This window comes from Elaeis guineensis, chromosome 13 (genome assembly GCF_000442705.2).
Source record: "Elaeis guineensis isolate ETL-2024a chromosome 13, EG11, whole genome shotgun sequence".
In the NCBI taxonomy this organism is placed as follows: domain Eukaryota; kingdom Viridiplantae; phylum Streptophyta; class Magnoliopsida; order Arecales; family Arecaceae; genus Elaeis; species Elaeis guineensis.
In genome coordinates this window covers 49,559,248-49,581,157 of record NC_026005.2, presented here as the reverse complement: position 1 = coordinate 49,581,157, position 21,910 = coordinate 49,559,248, and the positions used below count along the sequence as shown (strand labels likewise).

The 21,910-nt window shown below is 39.0% G+C and overlaps 1 protein-coding gene across 1 annotated transcript; it reads left to right on the top strand.

The window, feature by feature from the left end:
- Positions 1-259: 259 nt before the first annotated feature.
- Positions 260-18,333, top strand: LOC105033115 (probable glucan 1,3-alpha-glucosidase). Its single transcript, XM_010907778.4, has 6 exons — positions 260-1,923; positions 6,068-6,341; positions 6,418-6,553; positions 8,155-8,365; positions 8,474-8,680; positions 17,811-18,333. Exons 1-6 carry the CDS (start codon positions 334-336, stop codon positions 18,174-18,176), a joined length of 2,784 nt encoding a protein of 927 aa, XP_010906080.1. The 5' UTR covers positions 260-333; the 3' UTR covers positions 18,177-18,333.
- The last annotated feature ends 3,577 nt before the right edge of the window (positions 18,334-21,910 follow it).

Here is a 21,910-nt window from a genome sequence, read left to right as displayed (position 1 = left end):
ATCTTGACCCAAGCTTCATTTAATCTCACATTCACCTTACATTCGTTTAGGATTATCAAACTAATCAAATAGGATTGTGCTTGGTTGAACCTCAAGCTAAACTCAAGCTCGATATAATGGTAAGCAGATCATGATCTAGGAGTTCAGGCTATCTTGATCAAACCCAAGCTTGATCAAGCTGGGTTCGATTAATATCCAACGGCCACAATTACTTCCGAGCCCCCCGTGGTCTCCGCGCTCCTACTACAACAACCAGACCAGCCGAACCATGGTCCTCCCATGGCCTGAGAGTTCCCATCTCCCATCGGCACCACCGTCCCCGCCGCCGCCATCATGCCATCGCCGGCCAGTCGATCTCCGCCGCTCCTCCTCCTCGTCCCTTTCCTTCTCCTTCTTCTCTTCTCCGCCGCTTCCGCCTGGAAGAAGGACGAATTCCGGAACTGCAACCAGACCCCCTTCTGCAAGCGCGCCCGCGGCCGCAAGGCCCACTCCGTCCCATCCCTCTCCACCGCCGACATCTCCATCTCCGACGGCGCCGTTGTCGCCCGCCTCCTCCCCTCGCAACCCCTCCGCCAGGCCACCGACGGCGACGACCCCGAGTCCGACACCGTTCCCCCTCGTCCCCTCCTTCTCCGCATCTCCGTCTACCAGGGCGGCGTCCTTCGCCTCCATATCGACGAGGACGCCTCCGCTCCCCGCCGTCGCTTCCAGGTCCCCGACGTCCTCCTTCCGGACCTCGACGACCGCCGCCTTTGGCTATCCCGACTCTCCTCCCCCGCCGCCGGATCCTCCTCCTTCTACCTCGCTGAGGGATTCGAGGCCGTTCTCGTCCACGACCCCTTCCAGATCCAGGTCCGCCGTAAGGGCTCGGGAGAGCCCGTCCTCTCCTTCAATTCCCACGGACTCTTCGACTTCGAGCAGCTGAGAGCCAAGAAGAACGACGACGAGGACTGGGAGGAGCGGTTCCGGGGCCACACCGATACCCGGCCGCACGGCCCCCAGTCGATCAGCTTCGACATCTCCTTCCACGGCGCCGACTTCGTCTACGGCATCCCCGAGCACGCGTCCACATCCCTCGCCCTCCGCCCCACCAGCGGTCCTGGCGTCGAATTCTCGGAGCCTTATCGTCTCTTTAACCTCGATGTCTTCGAGTACCTTGATGATTCCCCCTTTGGGCTCTATGGCTCCATTCCCTTCATGCTCTCCCACGGCGCCCGATCCTCCTCTGGCTTCTTCTGGCTCAATGCCGCCGAGATGCAGATTGATGTCCTAGGCCCCGGGTGGGACGACCCGGCCGCGCCGGCCAAGGACAGGATCGACACCGTGTGGATGAGCGAGGCCGGGGTTGTTGATGCCTTCTTCTTTGTAGGGCACGAGCCCAAGGATGTGCTGCGGCAGTACACGGGCATCACCGGGACCCCTGCGATGCCGCAGGAGTTCGCCGTAGCTTACCATCAGTGCCGGTGGAATTACCGGGACGAGGAGGATGTTGCAGCTGTGGATGCTGGGTTCGATGAGCATGATATTCCTTATGATGTGCTGTGGCTTGACATCGAGCACACCGATGGGAAGCGGTACTTCACTTGGGACAGAGTGCTGTTCCCCAACCCACAGGAGATGCAGGGGAAGTTGGCGGCCAAGGGGAGACACATGGTGACGATCGTTGACCCTCACATCAAGCGGGATGATTCCTTCTACATACACAAGGAGGCCAGCGAGAGGGGGTACTACGTGAAGGATGCATCAGGGAAGGATTTTGATGGGTGGTGCTGGCCAGGCTCCTCGTCGTATCTGGATGTGTTGAATCCAGAGATTCGAGAATGGTGGGCTGAGAAATTCTCCTTCGAGAACTATGTGGGTTCAACTCCATCATTGTATATATGGAATGACATGAATGAGCCTTCAGTCTTCAATGGCCCTGAGGTTTGTCAGTGTGCAGCTCTATTGTGGCTTATAATCTCTATATATTTGCTTTTTAATCTAAGGAACAATGATTTTCACATTGCTAGACTTCTTCTTGGTTAACAGGTTAATGATTTGATATGTTGGAAGGTTCGGCAATTTATAGGGCCGTAATAGAATATCCTAGTGATGGATTGGAGTCAAAGAATATCGAGTTCTTTAAACTACATGTGGATAAACAAAACTCTAACTAAATTAACTAGGTACAGAATTTGCTCTGGTTGAAACATACTTAGAATCTCATAGGTTTTGATGGAAAAATTATAACATCAACCTTTGCACAATAGTTCAAGTGACTTGTTAAGTTGCCATTTTGCTATGGTCCTTCAGAATCGTCCATTCTTCTGTCCTCCCTTTTCTATCCTTTTTAACCGGTAATTAGGATAATGAATAGCAAAGATGCTGGAACCCTCAATAAGGATCTAGTTCTTACAAAATCTCCAAATTTTGGAGGCATTTGTAGATATTGTAGGATTCATCTTTGTTCACAAGGGCACTGGAACTTGTTATAGTAAGCCTGCATGATGTGACCTACATTAGGAATGTCTAATTACGAGCATATAGTGAAATTTTGAATTCGGGAATTCATGTAAATGATCATGTCCTTCTTAGCAAGAAACTCCTACCTTCTACATAGGGTGTCATTTGCTTCTAAGTCTCTGAACAAACTTGTTCTATACCTGCTTTCTAGGTTCTTTCTATTTGAAATTATTTCTGAGAGATCAACTTCGTTGCACCTACAATCACATCTATTCATGTATTTGCACTTGCTTTGGATAACTAAGACCTTGGCTACTTAGAATTTCTTTGCCATTACTTCTAATATAGCTTTCTTTGGTTTTATAAGGTTTCTTATGCTCTAGACAAAGCATTGATCCATAAGGCAACAGCAAAAATCTTCTTTGAAGTACCCAGAAAATCTAAGATATGTTTATGCATTTATACTTATTTATTCCAACAAGATTCTTTTGTCACTGAGTCCTAATAACCAACCAATCAAATGATTCAGTTCTGAATAATTAAGTTCATGTATAGGTTTGTTCGTTTCTGTCTATTTTATACTTGGATTGGAAAACAATTAGCAAGATGAAGACCATTATTGCATTTTCCTATCCATCTTATATTAAATGTTATGATATTTCACCAATTAGCTGTCTATGCCAAAAAGCCTGCCTTCCAGGGAATCTGGGTAACCAAAATTCTTATGAGTACCCAAAAATACATAAACAAAAATGATTTTGTATGTATGACTGTATTTGTTTTAAATTAGTCTTGCAATTTTACTCACTTATAGTTTGGATAAATTCATGACATGGTGAACATACAATGTTTCCTTCCATTGATTTGCATTGCTTTATGATCATCACCTCTTAATTGGAGACAGCTTGATATAACTGAGGGAATTGATTCTTTTGAATCATATTGAAGGAATGTTTCAAGTTTCGGATCAAACTGATCCTTTTCAGCTATGACTCAACAGAAACTGACCTCAAGTTTTGAGTTTTAGTCAATTTCTGTGGCATTGGTCACTTTTAGCTGTAACTGTCTAGTATCAGTCCAGTTTTGTCTGCAACTGACTGAAACTAGCCATACATGACTTTATCTAAGTTTAATATTAGTGTTTTTTTTAAAATATTTATATATTAATTTTATCCTTTTATTATTAAGTATGTAGGGTATAGGCGATCACTTTTTTGTGGTTTTTGTTTTCTTTTCAGAGATAATAAGTTTAATGCTTGATAAGCTGACCCTCCTGAAAACACTCTTATTATAGTAACTTAAAAATAATGTATAACACTTGTTACAAGGCATTTGATTTTCTAATCACTTAATGACAAAATTATTTGTCAAAAACACAAATTCAATATATTTGTGTCTGACTAAAAGTAAAATATAATGAATTTTTGCAAATAGCTGAAGTCAAGAAGTTACACATGAACTCATGCAACAAGATATGAGCAAGTCTTATTTCACTTTTATGTAGCATTAACTTCAGCCATAAATTGTCAAGACTACACAAATAATGATCTATATAATACAAAATACTCTAAAATGCTGCATAACAATTTTTTTGGAATTTTTTTTTTTTGAAATTTCTTATTTTTTTGGCTGGAATTTTGAGACTTGGAGACAGACTATTAAAACCATCAAAATTGCTGAAAATAAGATCCCAAAGACCAGGCCGAAACTGAAACTGAAACTGTGCCTTCAAAACTTGTATTGAAGATGATATGTTTGATATGACTTGCTACTTTATAAGCAAATCTCATTTTATGGTGCTGTTGAGGTTGTAAAAGGAAACAACATGACATTGGGTAAAAATAGGCAACTCGCCAAACACTGGATATGAGCATCTGTGTGATTACCTAGTGGCACAGCTGATTGGAAATGTGGGAAAATAAAAGAATGTGTCTGCACTATTATCGATAGCTATCTCAATCTTTAGTATCTTTGGTTGCTCCCTTGTTGTTTGTGATGAGCTAGATGAAATCTGAATTAGCACCTTACGAGATGAAGCAGACTAATGTTGGCTTATTGGAAAAAGGGCTTCAAGGGGAAGTGCCTAGGTCTGGTCCCTAAACAACTACATTTTCTGTTTCGATTGACATTCTCTTGCTTTTGTTTTAAACTTGGAAGTCCTCATATCTCTTATTCTTGATATTTTTATAGATTTTTTTAATTTTTTTATTTAGCTATTTGAGTTGCTTGTTTGCTTAATTTCCACTTGTTTGAGTGTTGAAATAAAATTTTGAGTCTGTTTTGGCCAAAAATACTTTTAAAAGTTTTTTTTGGTTGTATGTTTAGGTAGTCTTAGAACCTCCAAGGTTGTGTTTTAGAGTTGTCTAGGTGTCCTTCATTGTTAGTTTCCACAAGAATTTAATTTTTAGAGTAAATTATAAAATCCGCCTTGAGGTTTATGTTTATTACACACACCCAATAGTGTGTAAAACCTATGCTTACACCCTCTTAAATGTTAGAGAAATTGTTTACCTTATTTGAAAAGTCAAAGTTACCCTTGGGTGGGGAGGAATATGCATATATTTTCTTATGTCCTTGAGTGGCTATTATGTCACTTAAAGTTATTTTGGTCATTTTCAAAATTTTTTCTGATGTGGCACTTATGTCCCATTTAATGTTAATGGTTTGACTAACGTTATTTTAAGTTATGAGTTAAAGTGTTGAATAAAAATAAGCCTTGAGGGGATAAGTGTAGGTTTCTCAAACTATTGGGTGTAAGTATAATTTACCTCTAATCTTAGAATGTTTTGTAATTTACTCTAATATTTATTACATTAATTATGATAATGAGCATTTATGTTACAATAGGAACCCATGGAGAAAATCATGACTATGTTCTCCTTAACAGGTGAGAAACCTCTATATACATGTGGCTTTTTTCAAAAAAAAGATTATCTATGATTTATTTGCCAAACCATTTTCAATCCTTTGTCTCTGCTTCTGCTAAGTATATTGTCTGCCTCATCGGATAATTGTATTCTCCTCAGGGTGCACTAAAAAGGTTAAAGTTTTCGTGCCGCTCTTTATCTTTATAGTTTTCTGTGCTTGACAAAGAAGAATAGGCTTGAATTTCAGGATCTTGTTCTAAATGAAGCATATGTATAGGACATTGCGTTTACCAAAAATGAAGCATAAGCATAGTGCATATTCACTTCTATTAGATCATAGTTTGTAAAAATGCCAGCAAAAGCATGGACCATCAAAGAACAGTTGTCTTTTGAGCTTGAGATTCTCACAGATAACCATCTAATTACATGTAGTTTTAACCCTCAACCAGGATCTTCATGCCATATGATGTTTTACCAGGTGCTCTATCTCTTCTTATTGGTCAGTAAGTTTACCATCGTAGACCTGGTTATTAGTATATCAGACCAATTCAGAGGTTGAGTACGTTGTTTCTTTTTTGACTCAAAATGAGCTGTTTGGCACCTATTTTTTCTATTCTTTTGGCATTTAGCTATATCAATTATCAAACAATACAATGTGATTCCTTGTATGAACATGTGTTGGTGCATGCGAATTTGATACTTTAAAACGACATATTTTACCGCTTCTCCTATTTAAAAATCATTTTCGTCATCATCAGATTAGCATGCCCAGGGATGCCATACATTTTGGGGATGTAGAGCACCGGGAATTACATAATGCATATGGGTACTACTTCCACATGGCTACATCAAATGGACTTCTAAAGCGAGGTAATGGAAAAGATAGGCCATTTGTGTTGTCACGGGCTTTCTTTGCTGGAAGCCAACGGTATGGTGCAGTATGGACTGGAGATAATACTGCAGATTGGGACCATCTCAGAGCTTCAGTTCCAATGATTTTAACACTTGGTCTTACTGGCATGACATTCTCTGGTAAGTAGATTTGATCAATAGACTTGGCCGCTACCTCCTTTTCAGTGGACGTGGCTGATCATTGGAATTTATATAGGTGCCGATGTTGGTGGATTCTTTGGCAACCCAGAACCTGAACTGTTAGTGCGTTGGTACCAACTAGGTGCTTATTACCCTTTCTTTAGAGCTCATGCTCATCAGGACACTAAGAGACGGGAACCTTGGTTATTTGGGTAATATATTAATTACTTTCACATGGAAATTGTATTATCATAATTAATGTAGCTTGCTATTATGCCATGTTACTCAGAGGAGCTTAGTAACTGGGAACTTTGGCTGTCACAAATATCTCAAATCTTGCTTCAGCTCTTAAACTTGCTCTCTTCCTGTTGTTCTAGCAATCATCTATTATTGCTATCATTTGACATAGTATACAAGATAAACTTACTTTAGTCTGTTGGCTTGTATATTCAAATGCTATATAAGTATTGTCTCATCTTTTCTATATTCATTTCTTTTGTTTTGTGAGTCAAGTCCAAATGAATGCATAAGTTTGTTCTTCAATTTTTGATATTTATGTTCAACATTTTTTTATTATTTAATGATGTACCATGAGCAGAGTTACCTATGGTGTAAAACAACCACAAATAGCTGACATTTAGTTTTTTTCTGAAATTTCAAATTATTTATATAGATGAATGCTATTTTCTGGCTGATATGCTATTGCACCTGCTTAATTTTCAATTTACATGTCATAGTAGCATAAGCGGCAAAATTAATTCTGCACATGGTTTACCAGGCACTCTGTCCTGGACCACAGACCAACTGATATGGCAGAACTAGTACTCAGGGCCACAGTAATCCCTGGTATATATTATTTGGGACTGGACCACCCAAACTGTGCCACCCCAGGGTGGATTGAGCCCGAACGTCTTATTACTGAGTAGGACATCTAAATCCCCCTAATTTGTTTTGAATATCATGTGAAGGTGACAGAGCGAGTGAAAGGCGGTAGGGAGCTCTCCAGATGCTAGATTGCGCTGTTTGACTTTGTATAAAATGCATAAATATAGTTCTCTTTTGATAAACTATATGAAATTATGTATTACACCATGAAATGCATTTAACTAGAATCAGAGCTTCGATACAGATAAGATAGAACAGTTCCAGGCTTCCAGCATTTAAATCACTATTATTACAATGTTTTCATAGAAAATGAGCATTACAACAGGGGAGAAAAGGAAAAAATGGAGGCTAAAAATGGCCAAGTCAGCTGGCCTGAACAGTATGGGCTAATACACCATAATGTTATAGTATGTACTGCAATGCATACTGTACTGACCTGGAAGTTGAATTGTCCAGACCCTTGAATTTTGATACCTTGCTTGTGTGTCAAGAATACTCTGACCACTTAATGGACCTGATCTCTTGATCAGAACATGGCAAGTCCTTCATATATTATTAGAAAAATAAGTAGTAATATGGAAAAATTTAAGTCAGGAAGTAAATTTTTATTGTTTCTAGTGCTTTTTTGTTGTTAGATTTAGTGCATCTTCATATGTTCCAAATGCCTAATCTTTACACGCACACAGACACACAGACACACACACACATGCATGCATGTACTGATACAAACATATTTATTGTCTTGTCAACTTTTATCTGTTAGTGAAACTTGTTTATCCTATTAAGTTACTTTAATACATCTTGGCTTCTCACAACATCTCAGTTCTGTAATGCCCAAAAGTTTCTAGACATGGAGAGTTGTTCTTTGTCTTTTGGCTAACATTATGACTTTTTGATTTGATTACACTTCTTGATGGCCATGATGCAGAGAGCGCAACACTGCTCTGATAAGAGAGGCAGTACATGTTCGATATTCATTGTTACCATATTATTATACACTATTCAGAGAGGCTAGTGTAAGTGGCATCCCTGTCATGCGCCCTTTGTGGCTAGAATTTCCTGCTGATAAAGAAACATATAACAATGGTGAGGCTTTCATGGTTGGGCCAAGTTTGTTGGTCCAAGGGATTTACGAAGAGGTACCATATATGATTTACTTTCTGTTTTACTATTCTTTGTCTGTCTATATTTTGTAACTGTGACTGCAATTTGAGGACTTCTTCCTATGCACTCTTGATGTTGGACAGAGGCAAAAATCTGTGTCAGTTTATCTTCCTGCTGGGCAGTCTTGGTATAACCTGAGAAATGGAGTTTCATATGCCGGTGGTGTATCTCACAAACTGGAAGTTTCAGAAGACAGCATACCCACTTTCCAGAGGGCAGGAACTATAATACCCAGGAAGGACAGATTTAGGCGTAGTTCTACTCAAATGGTGAATGATCCTTACACGCTGGTATGTCTTTCTTACCCTTTGCGATCTTTGTTACCTGCTGAGTCTAGGTTTCCTTTTATGCTGCCTCTTATGCGGTGAATTTTCCATCTGATAGGCAGAGAAATGTGATGTTGTCTCAAAAGCAAATCTATTATTCATTCTAATTAGAATGATGTTGGGATTTGTTCGAAGCACATGCATATTGTAGCATGAAATTATGATTTGTCATGTCTACTGTGAAGCTCTTATATCATCAGAAAGATGCTGAATTTCATTTTTCTTTCTTTTTTTTTCTTTGCTTGAATAGTAACATGTAATTAAATAAGCTTATGAATTTATGAGATTTGCTTTCTTTCTGTATATCTTATCATATATGGTGGGTTTATGGATTTTTAGCAAATTCATAGACCTGTAAAAATCTTTCTATTATTTTTTTTTTCCGGCAAGGCATTTTCAGATAATTTTATTTTTCAAATATTGAGATAGCTTCTGCGATGTTATACTATTACTTGAATTCATTTAAAAGGAGCTTCACTCAGATCATCTATAATGTCTTCTAGAAGCAATAAGAACTTTGATTAAATGAAGAACCTTCCTATATTTATGTTGTTTCATAAGGAATGTATCTCCTGTGAAAGTATGAAATCTATATTTTGTATGCTTGCCTTGTGTGTGCGCGTGTGTGTGCGTGTTTTTTTTTATTTTTTATTTTTAATTCAAAAATAAGCTTATTGCACTTTAGTGCATCATAGAGGCAACATGTCCTTTAATCCTTACTTAGGTATGTTCTTTTGTTTTTAATTTGTGGTTCTATTCGTAATTGTGCTGTAATGCATGTGAATTTTATCTTTCCATGAACACGTGTATCTAAAGTAATGTGGTCCATTTGTAAATTTACTTATATGTGGAAATTTGTCTTTCATGACTATTTTTAATAAATGCTCCTATATCTAAAATAAGTTTGTTGTATGCAATTTGATCTTTGATGTTTTTCTGTTAATAATATGCATGATATAAACAAAGTATGCTTCCTTTTGGGTTGACCAATTGAGGCATGATGCAGCTATAGTCCAAGGACTTAATTTCCCATCACTTTATTTTCTTCTTGCTGCATACCGCTGGTTGGTATGCTAACATATGGGTTTTGGAGGATCATGCTAGGCATAAGATTAAATAGCCAAGGCTAGGAGCTGGTTCCTGATTTGACTTGATCTGCCCTGACCCATCCTTAAGATTGGGAACAGAAACATCCACAGTGGGAGGATTTTGTGGAGGGAAAAGAAGAGATTGAAAAAAGTAGAGATATTTCTTCATGCATGTCTATGTCATCTAGGTCTTTGGAGAAGTTGCATGAAGGTAGAAGGTTTTGATTTGCAGTACACTCACATTCACGTGCATGTGCGCAATTGTGTGTGAGTGTGCTCATGTGTATGTATGTGTGAAAATGAACCTATAAATTTGACCGTGGTTCATTCTGAAATAATTTCATCTCCCTTTTGAAAATGGAAGATATGGTTGATTATAGACTAAAAAACTTGAATGGATTGGATGATAACCAAGTTCACTAGTTTGATGCAATACATTGTGTTCTGAGTTGTATGCCAAGTGAGATTCCTTTAAGAGTTTGTGTGGTATTTATTGACTAAAAGGGTAATATTAAGGTTATTGGGTGTTTTATTGGTAGTTATACAACAAATAGACATATGAAGCATGGTCATGGATACGACACTATACAAATTTGCCAATATGATAAGTATTGAAAAGTAGGAGCCAAGATATATATATACATACATACATATACATATATATACACATACATACATACATATACATATATATACACATACATACATACATATACATATATATACACATACATACATACATACATGTATGTGTGCGTGCGCGCGCACACACACATACGCATATAGGAAGTGTATCAAGTGAGAGGAGTGGCTTAATGTGAGAGGTGAGAAGATATAATAATAACTCTTGGATCTACATTAACGGTTCAGATGAGAATGCGGTTGTCCAAACTGTCCAAATACTCGTAAGATTTATCCATTCATTTTTTAGTTTTTTTAACGCGTGAGTGTGTGCGGCGCTCATCTGAACTATTGATGTGGATCCAAGGGTTATTATTATGTCCTCTCACCTCTCACATTAAGCCACTCTTCTCACTTTTACGCTCCCTATATATATATATATGTATGTATGTTCATGTGGTCATACATGCATGTATTTATACTGCATACATATAAGTCTGTAAATATATATATGTTGTTATCATTGTATATGTACATGCATGTATACATATATACTTGTAGATGAATAGATATGCATGTATGAATAGATATGCATAGCATGCTAATAAAATAATTTAGTCTATACTTTATATGGTAGCATTAACTTTTATAAGCTGATCATTGGTCATTATTTCATAGATCATAATCATCTATACTTCATGTTTTAATATTGATATCAAAAGACTTCAAAACTACTCCCCCTATTCTTGTGGAGGTATTGAGAAAGTATCTAATGTGTATGGAGGATATATCCATAGTGCTTTTAAATTTTGAAAAATAGGATACTTAACACAAGTATCAGACAGGTATCATAAGTCTCTGATAAGTATCAATATTTGATACATATATGATATAGACATGATATGTAATTGGAATTATTTGTGCTTTTTCCTAGAAATAGACTAGTTGCCATGCCTGCTCATGGTGGATCTCATTGAATGTGACAAAAAAAAGAAATTCTTGAAAATAGAACTTTTTTTGAACAATAACAGCCGGTATCAGTGTTTTTGTGGTTTTTGCTAGTCCTTGATTCAGTTGTTGCAACTTGTGAATTGGATGGTGCCCTTGAATTGGATGTGTGCCCCATTTTTGTTTTCCTCTTTCTTACGTGTGCCTTGTAAACTGTCTAAAGGTGTCCTTTTTCATAGGGTTGTTTGTGTTGTTTCACTTTGCAAATAGAATGTTCATTTCGTGGACTCAAAGCATCCTATTTCTATGTGCTTTGTGTAGTTAAATGCAAAGAGGTCATCTTAGGTGGCCTTGGCGAGGTTCACCAATTTGGTAATGGAGGATGTAATGGCCAGCAATTGGTAGGATAGGAATCCATACTATGCCATTCTAGGGCATACTGTAATAGGAAGAGTCAGAGGAGGTAGAGAGGGAGAAGGAGAAAAAGAGATAGAGGGAGGGAGAGGGAGGGGGGGAGAGAGAGGGCCGGGAAGAGAGGTGATAGGCCATCATTGTTGAGGAGGGAGAAAGGGAGAGAGAGGGACTTACTGGACCCTATTGACGATGACGACAATATTGTTGTCGTTGTTGAGAATTGGGATAGAGATTTAGGTTTCAAAGGAAGGGATGGGTGGAGCTACAATTTGGAAGAAAATGCAGAGGCATTAGGGCCGAGGTGAGTGATTATAAACTGAATTGATGTAAGTTAATCATGCTAGTAGCCAATCGGGTGGGTCCGATTCCATATGCATTGAACCGGTGGGTTCGGCATAGTTTAGCAAACCATGGGCCACAGTGTGCTGCTAGATTTAGCAAACCATGGGCCATGGTATGCTGCCAGGTGATCGGGTTATAGCTTTCACTTTTTGACAGCCTTATGTTGGGTGGTTGAGTATGTTTTGGTAGTTTTATTTTCTATTCTATATGTGAGTTAATGATTTGTAAAGTATCTATTATTTATTGCTAAAAGTTCATTATTAGGGTCCTGTGCATTTTCCATCTACATGCTTGTGCTCATGCATAGACTATCTTCCTTGAGTGGTTCTTTACATGTTATGTAACAATCTAGGATCTTGTCTGAAAAAACTAGTCGGAATGTATTATTTAGGTTTCTTGGCCTTATATAAGTACCTAACATCTTTCTAGTGAATAACTAATATGAGACTAAATACATGTCCATACGGATCCTCACATATTCTTTACTTTGAAGCCTTAGCATCCTCACAAGTGAAGAGTCCAAATCCATGCAAATCCATTCATAAACACTATGATCGGCCATGGTTAGCCCCAACGAATCCATGCTGTAATATCCCTAGTCCACATGGATTATAGGCTGAGTCGGCTCTGATACTATTTGTAACAACTCAAGACTTCATCCAAAAGATTAGTCAGAATGTATTATTTAGGTTCTTTGTCCTGTATAAGTATCTAGGACCTTCACAACGAATAATCGATGTGAGACTAGATATACGTCCGCATGGGTCCTTACGTACTTCATTTAAGTCTTAGCATCCTTGTCAGACTGAGGATCTAAATTCATGCAAATTCATTCATAAACACCATGATTGGCCCGTGGTTAGTCCCAATGGACTCGTGTTCAGTATCCCCTAGTTCATATATGTTATGGGTTGAATCGATTTTGATACTGTTTGTAATAATCCAATACTTTATCCCAAAAAGTTAGTCAGAAGATATTATTTGGATTTCTTAATCCTGTATAAATACGCAAGATCTTTTCAACAAATAACTGATGTGGGACTAAATACATGCTGCACGGATCCATAGCCCATGTGGACTGGGGGATACCGTACAACGAGCTTATTAGGATTGACCACGCGTCAATTGTGGTGTGTATGAATGGATTTGCATGAATTTAGACCCTCAGTCTGGGAGAATGCCAAGGCTTAAAAGAGGAGAATATGTGAGGAGTTGTGTGGGCATCTATTTAGTCCCACATTGGTTATTGGTTGGAAATATCTTGGGTACTTATATTGAATCAAGGAATCCAAATAATATCTTCCAGCTAGTCTTTTTGGATGAGATCTTTGGTCATTATATGTTATATTTTGCAACCACCTCTCTCACAGCTTAAACAGAGCTTGTATCATTGTGTTTATCATTCTTAATCATTGTGGTTCCTAAGACGTAATTCTTGAGCATTCTTTAGATTTCTATAATGGTGTATTTATTTTTAATTGATATTTTGTGGCTCCTTTGTTCATAAGAGCATTTTATGTCTGATATTTAGTTGGGTCTTGCCATCAGGACCTTAATGTTTGGCCTGGTGTCACCTGTGAAGATTGCCTAGAGATGGACAATTTGGTATCTGAGTTTCAATGTAGTATTATGCATTGTATGGTTCTAGACATCAATACAGAAGGGTAAGAGCTCTCCATTTAGGATCTGCTTTCAAGCTAGTGACTATAATAATATTTATCTAGAAAAGAGCTTGGAGGACACAAATTCATTTCTGCTCTCCTCAGGTAGACACGGGATCATCTTGGTAAGTGGGAAGTATTTAGTCCTCTGGGTGCTCACAAGAGAAGTGTTTTTGAGTATTCAGGCATGTGCTTCGGGCTATTTGAGCCTAGAACACTATTGGCAACATAGAGGTTTCTGCATATTCTTTGAGACAAAGTATGTCTATCAATGATCGTTGGCTTTCGGACAGAGTGTCTCTATCCATATCAATGGGGCAGATGTCAAAACTGAAGCAACCTTGCCTAATCATCATTAGCTTATTTTTTCTTCCACTTGATATCTCGCCTTCAGTCCTTTTGTCGGATTCTAAACCTCTGAAGCACATATATGCAGCCGGTCGTCAGTCATGTCAATAGATGAGTTTCATATCCCGAATCTATTTAGCAAGGAGAACCAATCTTTATTTCTCTCAGCTATCAGATGCTCAACATTTTCTTGCAAATCTTCCATGGCTTGTGGTCTGGAGTTCTTTGTAACTTATGGGTGTTCTTGGAAGTATGAAGCAACATATGGTTGTCTATTCTAATTTATTATGAGGATTAAGTTCTATTTCATCTACAATTAATAGTTGTTAGAAGTGGAATGTACCTTAAAAACCATTTGCAAATTTAACATAGCAAGAATTCAGATATCATGGCTGTCTCCTTTGTACATAGCTATAAACAATATTGGGTCATCTCACACATCAGCCTTAGAGCCAAAAAAGAGTCTGTAAGTATCATTGTTTTGGTAGAATGACCAAGTGAGCAGAATGTTTTGCACAGGGAGAATTCGATCATTCTAGACTCTTGAAAATTGTTCGTGAGTATAGGTGAGATTGGGTATTGCACTCATATGACTGCCATTATATATTGTGTCTGTTGCGGCTTTCCTCTGGTCAGAAGGGAGTTGGCTGGGAGCCGACTAAGAGTTGCACCTAAGCGCGGGCCGGCGGAATGCCGGAAGAAGATGTACCATCACCGAGGAAGGTGCACACAGTCAAGGCCGAGAGTGAAAGCGAGGGTTGATGGTGAACAGTGGTGATGGTTTTCGCTCGTCGGGGAAGAAAGATCTGGAAAGGAAGTCCCGCTGGAGGTGGCTCCGGTGAGGACCCTCCAATGCTCAAGTTGGTGAGGTGGTTCAGTGAAGAGAAGAGAGCGGCAGAGTTTCGACGTGGGGTTAGTATTGCCTATCTGGAGGGGCCCTCGCTTACCTCTATTTATAAGGGGAGCAAAGCGGATAGTGAGAGGATAGACGATCATGTCAATCACGTCCCGTCATACAACACTGCATGGGCATCTTTAAATGATTCTGAGGGCGGGCGCGCTTTCTATTCGATATGCACGTGGTTGCGACGGCAGACATTACCGTGTATGGGCCGTAATAAATGACCTCATGCGCGCAATTAATGAATTCGCAGTATCCCATCACGGTGCGTAGCCAGCCGATCGAGGTATGGTGTCTACGTGACGTGACCTGATGTAGCCTGTCAGAGTGGCGTGGCGAGCACATTTGGCCCTCAGCTAGTCGACTGGGGCTTGTGCCAAGAAAGTCGGTAGAATGAGCCCGTCGTGGGGTAGCAGCCCGTTGTCGGTTGGCATAGTTGGCTTAACGCCGAATAAGTAGTCGGCTGTATCGAGTGTCGCTTGCTACAGGCGGCCTGTCAAACTTAGCCGGCGAGGCACCGACTTGGTCATGCTCGCTATCCCTAGTCGGCCAAATGTCATCAATGGTAGTCGGCGGAGAGCGAATTGGATGGGACTCGACGATTCAAGTCGGGATGAGCTATAATAGCTTAGTCGGTGTAGCATTTTTAGTCGGATGAGGGACGAGATAGCAAGCTACTCGGAGAAATGACGAGGATCTACCCCAACAGTGTCCAATATCAGTGTGGAATGGTTATTTTCTTGTAGTCATCATCATAATTGATTCAAGGATGCAGATCCCAGCAGAACGTTCCATGGGATATTAGGATGGGATATCATCCTATATGTTGGGATTGGACCGTACCACCATTGTCTCAGCATCATCCCTCATTTCAAGTGTCAAGACGGGGTGGGATGATGGTGCGTCCTGTTCTATAGGAAAAATGATGCAATCCTATCCCGCAGGATTTAAAACCTTGGCTGATCTGCATTGGTATGTTGAGTACATGTCATACTGCAAAAAATCAATGCTATAAGACCATCTCTTGGAAGTTCGCTATTGGAGTTGGATATGTTCTTGTATGCTTATGATGCAAGTGGTCCCCCGACTTGAGGGCATGACTACCTACAATAATAAATTCGCTGCCAAACATGTTTATCAACAATGGTATTATGGACTGTGTCCTTGGTAGGGAACACAATGGTTTATTGTTTTTTGTAACGAGTGTAAGGATTATTTCAACAACGAATCCACCTATGGTATTTTATCTGTATCAGAAGAGGGACATGTTAGATATGGGAATCCTAGTACCAAGAAATGTTTCAACTGAATTGGTTTTCATGTTATAATTATTATTAATTTTAAATATAATAAAATATTATTCAAATTATTTTTGTGTGTGCGTGAATTTTCTATTATGTTTGCATGTGATCTAGGGTTCTGATGGTCTATGAGATTGATTGGTGATGGGTTTACTAGTGTAATGATTTTTCTCAACAGTCAATTGAGGATAAAAGATGGAGGGAATAAATTGCAGGAACAATTGCTATGTATGAAGGAGACTTGTCTGTTCACTCTTTCTACTAGGGTTTAGCATGTGATTATACATGTTTATTTATAGAGATGCTGGTCCACCTTGCTTCATTGTGATTGTGGTACACCCATCTAATAAGATGGGAAATGGTAGATTAGAGATCCAGGGCCTTAGAGTCCCACACTAGTCCATCAACCTTGTCCTTCTTGAATCTCTCAAGTTGTCACCAAACTTAGGCTCAGTTTTGATCAAGTGAATCAAACCCTTGGTGTAGAGATTGGTTCATATGAATTGGCATAATGAGAGTCATATTAGGCTGATGTTTCATGCCAGGACATGGACTCATCCTACATGGGAGTTACTAGAGTAGCCGGCTCCTAGGGCTAATCCTAGGTGGCGAACTTCTTCTAGAAGCCCTAGAGGTGATTGGCTAAGCTTTGGGTTTCCTAGATGGCTGCCAACTACTAGGATTTATCTCTGGCTAGATGCCAGTAGGAGGATTCAATCCTGGTAGCTGCCACATACCTCAGGATTGCTAGGGTGATGACACGAGTCTTGTGGTTTCTACACTAGGGTGGCAGCATAAAGGGGCCTAGGGTTTCATCCAAATGCTGGCTCCTCTGCTATAAGGGAGGGGGTGTAGGGTCTGGCAGGAATCACATGTATGTTAGAGTTCCTTGGCTAGGGGCATCCAAGAAAGGCACAAGAACCATAGGGTGCTGTCCAGAGAATAGAGAGTGATAAGAAAAGAGAGAGTAACATGGAGAGAAGGAAGAAGAGGGAGATTGAGACTAGGAGGTGGCTATTGAGTAATATGAAGGGCTTGCCAGCTGCGAGTACTTTATGCAGTGCTTAAAGATCCCTCTATTATTATCTTCATCATCTGTTTGTGCTTTTTTGTCATCTTTGCATGTATACCTCTCTTATCATGCATGCAAACTTTGTGATTATTGTTGATTTATTGAAAAATAGAGATCCTATTCATGCTATTCCACTACATAACACACTGCTGGACCGATTCCATATCCTTCAATGACTGCTTTATAATTCCTTGCTATTTTGTTTATTGTGTTCTTGCATCATAATCACCAGCTGCAAAAACTATGTAGTCACATTGAATGGTGTCAGGCATCCTGGTGCAAAATACTGTGGTCTTTCTGTTTGCACCATCAAATTCTGATGGTGAAGTATCAATCTTCGATATGCTCCATCTAGTAAAGCTGTTTCACTAGTGACGCTTGCTGCTTTGTTTGATCAGGTGATAGCTCTGAATGGTTCATTTGCTGCTGAAGGAGAGCTTTATGTTGATGATGGCAAAACCTATGACTTCGAGCAGGGGGCATACATCCATCGCCGTTTTATCTTTGCCGATCTCAAGCTAACATCAGTAAATATTCACCCTGCCAATTTAGGAGGGAAGTTCCCTTCAGACTGTGTTATAGAAAGGATTGTTCTTCTAGGGTTACCATCTGGGGCAAAGAAAGCTGTGATTGAACCTGGAAATCGTGAGGCTAACGTTGAACTTGGTCCTCTCACTCTGCGAGGAGGGTCAAGCCCGGATGCAATTACAGTCCGAAAGCCCAATGTCCACATTGCAGATGACTGGACTCTCAGGATATTATAATACCCTGATTTTTGCTGGATAAGGAGTACTCATGTTAGTCTTAAATCATATTCAAGAGCAATATTGTTCATTACTCTTTGTGCATCTGTTGTGACCTACGAAACCTTTTTCATGCATGTTTGTGATGCGTGCGGATAGAATTTTGTTATGTTCCAAATGATTTGTTGCTGGTGGTTAATGGTGATCAGCTTCTATACTTGTCAAGGTTGGGACGTCCTGAGAGATGCCTTAAGACTCATCTGCCTACAGTTTACCTGTTGCTGTACAGCTCTTGGCTATTGAAGACTGAAATTTATGGGTGTTGTAGCGTTTTTGCATCCTGGCAGTAAGGATATAATTGGTGATCTGTGCTGATCAGCCAATTTTTGATGGATTCCAGAGATAGAGGCCTCTGGGCCCTGGGATGTTGAAAGGAACTATTTTGCATCTCTAGTTCAAAACCTTGTTTGGGATGTTTTGAAAGGAAACTTTATATTAATACTCAACAGAAGTCTGGCATGGGATTGTGGAGGTTTGTAGTATTCGTTCATCCCACTTCAGATACTCATTAGCAGACTGGTGAGTTTTACCAGAAGAAGAAAAATAAAAAATAAAAAAAACGAAAGTTCGTAGGAACTTGCCAAGTAAAGTTGGTACGAACTTGCCGAGTAGGATGTGGTCCAGTTTACAACCATACCCCATGAATTAGGTCCGTGGCGCTGATATAAGTTGCAGTGCCACCAAGCTTTTTGACTCAGCTTTTATATCCAGATTTATCAGATGGAAGGTTGCTCTTGAAATGGTCATCCTGATTATGTTAGTCTTTGCTTGATGTAATTTTTTGCCCAATAGAAGGTCAAGTAGGAAACCATCAATGTCCATGCTCTGCTTTGTTAACTACTTTGGCCCTTAACGCTATGTTTGGTTGGCTGCATGTCAAATTGCAAAACTTATGCCATGTTAGGTGGCTGCATCGTCAAAATTACAATGAATGCTGCATGAAATGAATTGCTGGAATGCTGCCCAATATCGCTGAAGGTGAGTAATTTCCAAACTGAGGCCTCCGAGTAATTAGACAACTCTCTCTTCTAGATTCCTAATCAGAAATTTCAACACCAGTTCCAGATGAACCGTGATCCTTGCCTCTCCAGCTTGCACATCCCATCTACCCTTGTTTGACATTTCGCTCCAGAATCTATTTTTCAATGGCGTGACACAATTCAGGAACGAACATATTACAGGTGAAATGTCATGTAGAAATTGTGAAGCAAATGTTTAATACCTGAAGACTTCTGGAGCTGTAGTCGGTGCCCTGATGGGACCTCTGCTGCCAGCATCTTCCATTTCATTTTCCTTCCATAATTTTGTTTCCCATTGCATCTAAAGTGAAGACCTTCTTTACTCTCTAAAATAAATCTTCTATTTAATCATTTTCCAATCTGCTTATAATACATTGGATGCTGCTACAACTGAGCAGAGTTATCTGTCATCGCTTGGAGGTTTACTGCACACTATAGCACGAGGAAAGCTAGGAATTGGTCGTGACTAGGCTGTCTTTTTAAACTCTTCTTCCATACGGCCTCCATGCACTCTAAGCCATCTTCTAAAGGACCAATTCATAATGGAAGAAAGAGCATGGTACATAACACACAGCCTATTTACTTTTTAAATTTTCCCAACACGGTTATGCTGAAGGTTCCGTTCCGAATGCGGTATCTCTATTCTCTACCAACGCCCACCGTTCCCAGCCGAGCAAGTTCCATCTCTAATCTCAAGACCAAAATGGAGTGTAAGTTATTAAACTAAACCCGTCCCGCTAATTTAAAAAGGAAACACAAGTTTTTCTCTATACAGTACAGATCAATACTAAGAATGTTGCTATTAAATTATACGTTTGTTAAACCTGGTAAAATATATCGAGGGGTGAAGTTTAGGTACCATCCAGTTGCATGACACTCATTTTGAATGAGATAACTTCTATGTGCAACACCTATCACTAAATTATTGACCAACAGCTATTCATTTATTTTTTAAATTCATTTAATAATATTATATAGAGGTAACACTAGCATTAGAATGTAACCTGTTTCCGTTCAACTCCGATGAGATTCTTGGTGAGGTGCCAAGTAAGTGCATTTTGCTCTTGGTGAAGAGAAAATCTGTAAAATCAAATTTTTTGTCGGAAGTTATTCAGTGAAAAATCCTTCAATATTTAAGTCAGCTAAAATTAGAGAAACAATTAAAAAATCATAGAAGCAAAAATTTAATTAGCTAGAAAAAAATCTTTATCTTGATCTCGAACTTACCTCCCTTTGTATAAGAATAGAATTTGTTGTTACTATATAGCTTTAGCTGTGGAAGCATAAAAATATGGAAGTTATGAAATCCAAATAGGTATAGTGGATAGTTATTATAGGCTATGATCTTTCGATTAAGAGCAATTAGTGTTTTTATCGTACATAATAATTATTTTTTGATCTTTGATCTTTTCAATTATGTGTAACGATTTTTCCATAGATCTTCGGTTATTAGCCAAAATCCGATATTATCCACGATCCATACAAAGTCATATTGTCGGGTAAATCATCAAGCATCACCATTTTGATAGAGTTGGTAGGCATCTGAGCAACTCCTGGGGTGGCAAACCTGTCACCACACCGAAGGCCATAGAAAACCCAAGGTATATGGTTCTCAAACCCAAGGTATATGGTTCTCTTTGGATCAATTCTAAGATCCGAACATGATATCACTTACGTTCTTTTGTGGATAAATATCATGAAAAAGTTGATCAACTTTCCTATTGACCAACTTACCCATGTTCTTACAGATTTCAAGATAGGTAAATTATTTTCCATGGGTGGCATTTATCCATGAAATAGGAGAAAAATTTTACCCATCCAGGGGATGACTAAATGATTTTCCCATCAACCAGTAAAGTGATCTCTTAATTTTATTTCTAAAATATCTTTTTTCTCGTTTCCGATGCCTCTATCGTTAATGCCTAATAACTCAGACTAATAAAATATATCTTTATTAGAAGGTGATAATTTTATTATGTTAGGATAATTTAGTATAGACTAAAAGCTTAGTTTGGTACAAAAAAAAATATTTAGTTTGGTACAAAAAAAAATTAAGTTTTATAAATAAATCATCAAATTTGATCCAAGAAGCATAAAGGGTATTATGGAAAATATGGATAAATTTTAGCAACTTATCCGAAAAAGTAATAATGCAAAAGAACACGGGTAACAGATTTCAAAACCTCTTTTCTATATATAAAAAAATATAGATAAGTTATTTTTTTATCTAAATATTATCTAAAAAATATTTATCTAAAAAAATATAATTTTATGAATAAATTTTTTATCTATAAAAGAACGAGCCCTCTAAAGAATTTGAGCTACGGTGAAGGCGCGGTGGAGACCGAATCTTCTCCTCGTTTTCGTACAAGCAGTAGTGTGGTGGACCCACCTTCCTCCCGACGTCTCGAGTTTTCATTGGACTAATCTGCGACGACGTGGTAGACCAAGCTCATTTAATAATTTCTGGCAAGGTTAAGGTTCTAATCCCGAGCGTCTCTAGTTTAAAATTTCCTACAAACATCTTATTTATAATAATTTTAAATAAATAAAAAAAAGCCACCGAGAGAATCTTGTATCGGTGATGTGACAGCGACATGTACGTATTGACTGGTTTACTACGGTTGATGTGGTAGGCCAAGTTTCTTTTGTTCTTTTTGGATGTGGTCGGCTAGG